Below are 4849 nucleotides of genomic sequence, written 5' to 3'. Positions count from 1 at the left end.
TCCATTGCTAGTGCAGAGAGCAAGGGGGTGTGGCCTAAAAGGCTGTTTTGACCTCCCAGTCCAGCATGGGGCATATGTGTGTGTGCTTATTAAAAGCTTAAACTATTCCTTTAATCACATGTTCCCAGAAAAATCATTGGCCTTCCTAAGCCCACATTGCTTCTGACAGGAATACTGAACCCTTAAGAATCCTGTTAGGGCAAATTTTGTTTTAGTAACATGATTATCTCTTACAGCAAGAGTATAATGCACATGTTTACAATATTAATTACCTATTTTCATGTTAATCATCTAGCCACTAAATTGGAGTTAAACCTTTAGATTTGTGTATAACTGATCTGTTAGAAGTACTTATATTTTCATTCAGTGTTTGCAAGCAATTAGATATTGTTGAAAGACTTTAATTCTCCTGCATAAATTAAGCAAAATATTTCAAAAGACCAATTATGTAAAATACTGTACATGTTTGTTTATAAACCTCTATAATTGTATAACGTACTATTAACAAATTGAACACCTAGGTGTTTATTTACATCTTAAATAGTACACAATCCAGAATTTAAATTCTGTCACCTCACATTAGGGCTAAGTGTATGAAATCTTAACAGAACTACTGACAATATTCCACAAGCATCTGTTAGACAGAAATCCAGTGCCTAAATATACATACCCATGTGGCTGGAGAACAAAATCTTGGATTACATTTGATATAATTAGGGCTTTCTATAGTAGACTCAAAATTACAGAGGTGCAACATCCTGATAGATGCAGTGTTGTAACCATATAAAGAATAAATGTGAAGACATGGCAAATGTCTCATCAAGAACTTTCACAGTCTTTTCTGGATAAGAATTCTTACAAAATAAAATATTCGACTAAAATTATAATAACAAACAGCATTGGTATTGCCATGTTCCAGAGTTCAGTCACTATCATATTCCTCTATGTTGAGTTCATGTTCCTCCATGATTGCTTGTGCTGTCACAGGCTGAGGTTGGCTGCATGACAGTTCATTTCCAAAAGCCTGACTGGCAGAAAGATCTGACTCATGCTTTCCACTAGCATTGTTTTTCTCCAGTTGGATCATCGTATTTGTGGAATGCATCCCAGCAAAATCACTTTCATCATCGCTGTCCGAGAGTTGAATGGCAGAATCTTTATCAGTAAGAGTTTAAAGCTTCAACCTATGAAACAACAATAGCAATACACTTATCTCTTGCGTACAAACTCAGAATCTCTAAAGCAACCAGAAGATACACTATTCAGGTATATCAATTATTCCTCCATACTAAGATTTACAACATGCAAAAACTTAATTCCCCATCAATTACTATTCTGAACTTGTACTACCATAGGTGTAGGAAACATTCTATGGCTGTGATTAAAAAAAAAAAAAAAAGATAAAATTTGGTGCTGTGGATGTGTGCTGAGAAATAGTCAGCCTTTTCACCCCAATTATGACAACATAGTAGAACACTGCTTTTAAAATTGGAGGGAAAGGGCAGGTATTTCTTCTCTAAGTGTATGTAGGCCACCACAAAAAAAAGAAGGAAACAAATACTATATACCTAATTCTCTGCAGACAATATAGAAGAGAATCAAGGTTTAGCAGTTCCAGGTGTATGTGCATGTGCAATCATACTGGAACTGCTGTGGACTGATCTAGCTTACCCAGGAGGTAAACGACATGGTCAGAGATAGGTATGTAGGTGTGGACCAATGTACCTTAAGTTGTCTAAAAGTTGAATGGTACAGTCCATCTAGAAAGCTTAGAAGGTATGAAGAAGAACACATGATATCTTGTACACTTTGCAGAAAGACTGGAAAAGAAAAGTCCACATTTTTATGCTAATCTGCAATTTAACACACTAGGATATCTAAATGCTGTTGACAGCTGCCTTGAGCTTTCAAGGGTGTGGTTGGCTACATAAGATTTTACACTTGTTTGTTGAACCTTATATTTGTGCAGAATACACAGTAACATTAATCCAAGAGTGATTACATTAAGTTTTAAGAAATGACATTCTGATAGTAAAGAAAGATGCAGTTTTGCAAAATAGGCATAACAGGTATTTTCCTTTTATAATACTTTTTGAGAAAACAATATTAATGTTTACCTTCCAAAGTGTTTCTTTAAAGGGAGCCTTCCAATATCCTGAATAAAAGTAATCTGACCTGAGAAACGATAACAAAAAGTGCTGCTTAAGTGTAATTTTATATCTATTTCACTTAGAGTTGAGGTTTTGCTACACTTTTTGTTTCAATTTAATTTAGGAAATTTAGATGTATAAGGTAAATGCTGCACAACTATGCAAATATATATAAGCCACTAGTTTTCTTAGAACCGAAGAATATAAGATGTAGTATTCCATTTTTAAATCATAGGGTTGTCTTAGAGCATCTTTCTTGGAAATCACAAAACAAAGTTCATTTTCTTTTACATAAAATGTAGTGTGGTTATTCGTAAGAAGTGCTGATGGTACAAGTGCTCCTAATAATGCACATTATTGGTTTGTGCAAAGGTATAAACACAGGTAAAGTATTTTGAATGTAAATTACTATGAATAGATATGTTACAATATATTGATTGCATATTATCAATAATAAAAGAGTAGGATAACAAGTAATTTTTTTCTCCTTATGCAAAGGGTTTAATGTTAAACACAAAAAAGGATAGACAGGATTCAGTGCTTAAGCAATCATGTTTTTGTGATAGATTTGCCACATTAGTATGTTACCTTGTGCTCATGTAATATAGCATGAGAGGCAACAGTTTGCCAAAGCCAGCTGAGGATTTTAACCTGGGTTTCCCGCATTCACACCCAATTTCTAGATTGCAAAGTGCAAAGGATTTTATAGTGATAACCCCCCCCCATGGTATGTATTCTTGGTAGTACTTTTAATAGTTTTCTGGCCATTCTTTCTCTCTTGCTAGCATCAGCATTACTACTGAGATCACGTGAATAACATAGCTACATGATTGTTTCCAACATACTGGCTATTGCCTGTGGATATCACAGATGTCATGAAACAGCCCCCATGATAGTGTGACTGCAGTTTGCCCGCAGACCAAGATTAATCACCTTGGATATTCCTTGTTTGCAGGGAACATGAAAAGTATGGTTTAGGAACTTGGACATAACGGTAAATTTTTGCTGAAAAAAACACCATGTGTAAACAGAGTAAGGAGGGAAGAGTATTTTCTTTTACTTGATGAGAGTTCTAGCTCAAGGAAGCACCAATCTCATTTAGGTGGCAGGAGACCACAGTTTGCCATTATGTATAAACCATGCCAGAATTAACAGAGTTTTTAAAAATGTTGGTACTTATGCTTTGCTCTTATTTGCCTGACCAAGTTTCGCTTTTATTGATTTCATTTCCAATCATATTCTGTAGAGAAATTTAACGCTTTAAGCATACCTTGGTTTCTCATTGGATTTGTAAGCAGGGCAAGATAAGGTAATAGCTGGGTCTGAAGACACGTTGGTGGTAAGCAGAAACTTGAGAAGAGGGATTTTGCAGCAATGCAGTTTTCCTGATACTAGTAAGGAGAAGGAACAAACAAGTATTGTATCCAAAAAGTTTATTCATTTATAAACAACACAAACGGAATTCTGCCTGTCCTCTGTACATCAGTATAATCACTGAACATAGAGGTGTTTTTTTTAATCTAAGCCTACCATACTTCAAAAAACTGATTTTAATAAATTGTAACTATTACCCTGTTAAATTCTTTGGCAAGACTGCTCTGTAGAATAGCTATTGAGAAGTGGTGTGACCTATCCACCATGCAATTTCAGGAGTTTAAAATCTTTAATTTCTTTCTAATCCAGCTGCCAGTCCAATAAAATTTACTGCAATTTTTCTTGGGGAATCATATAAATAGCTCCAAAGGCTGGCCCAAGTCAGTTTTTACTCTGTGCAGCTACCCTTCACTACCCAAGAGATGCATTTCAGGATCCCCTGTAATACTGCAGAGGATGCTGTAGGGCACCTGTTAGAACAGATGTTGCTGATGTGGTAGCCTGGAACTGTATTACCTCCTGGATGCTTGTACAGTTGGACTACCCCAGATGATATTCTGGGGATGACTCCTCCAGAATATTTTCTTTTGCATGATGAGACACAACAACCCTTACTGAGAATCGTCTGATTTAGTAACAGAGGTTTATCACAAATATTTTCCACATCAGATCAAAGTAGTGTTCCACAATTTGGTTCTATTTTTAAAGGGTATCGAGAGTCACATCTGAATTTGAATACTTAGAAGCACATTTTAGCAAGCCACAAAGTAATTACCTTTTTATTAATTAGAAACCACTGCGGCTTATGAAGGGGTCGAAAGCCCATTCCTCCTTTGCTATGGGCAAAGGCTCTAGCTCTGTTCGAATGCATTATGCCTCTTGCAACCACAGATGCACTATACTCCCAGAGTATAGGTCGTGCCTATAAGACATAATAACTGAAGTTGCAGAGTTGCAAACAGTAATTAAAAAACAGATTAACATAAAGAGATGCAAATACACTAGGCAGTATATTAGCACTTGGGCAAAGGCTCTAGCTCTGTTCGAATGCATTATGCCTCTTGCAACCACAGATGCACTATACTCCCAGAGTATAGGTCGTGCCTATAAGACATAATAACTGAAGTTGCAGAGTTGCAAACAGTAATTAAAAAACAGATTAACATAAAGAGATGCAAATACACTAGGCAGTATATTAGCACTTGTAATACTACTAAGTACTACTCCTACGTTTTGAACTCATAAATATACTTTACAAGTTAGGACCCGTGATACTTGTGATTCACAAAGGGTAATTCCGTTCCTCATCTTAATAACCCCCCCCC

The 4849-nt window shown here is 36.0% G+C and overlaps 1 protein-coding gene across 1 annotated transcript in view; it reads right to left on the bottom strand.

Annotated features, from left to right (window-relative positions):
- Window positions 1-588: 588 nt before the first annotated feature.
- RAD17 (RAD17 checkpoint clamp loader component) overlaps window positions 589-4849 on the bottom strand; it is a 29694-nt gene continuing 25433 nt past the window's right edge. The window contains 4 exon segments of the mRNA XM_015413960.1: window positions 589-1184; window positions 2118-2175; window positions 3421-3541; window positions 4300-4446. Coding sequence (XP_015269446.1) covers window positions 923-1184; window positions 2118-2175; window positions 3421-3541; window positions 4300-4446 — 588 coding nt within the window. The 3' untranslated portion in view covers window positions 589-922.

This window comes from Gekko japonicus, unplaced genomic scaffold, assembly GCF_001447785.1.
Source record: "Gekko japonicus isolate JY-2015 unplaced genomic scaffold, Gekko_japonicus_V1.1 scaffold1923, whole genome shotgun sequence".
In the NCBI taxonomy this organism is placed as follows: domain Eukaryota; kingdom Metazoa; phylum Chordata; class Lepidosauria; order Squamata; family Gekkonidae; genus Gekko; species Gekko japonicus.
The sequence above is the reverse complement of the archived record's forward strand: the minus strand, read 5'-3'. Positions and strand labels throughout refer to the sequence as shown.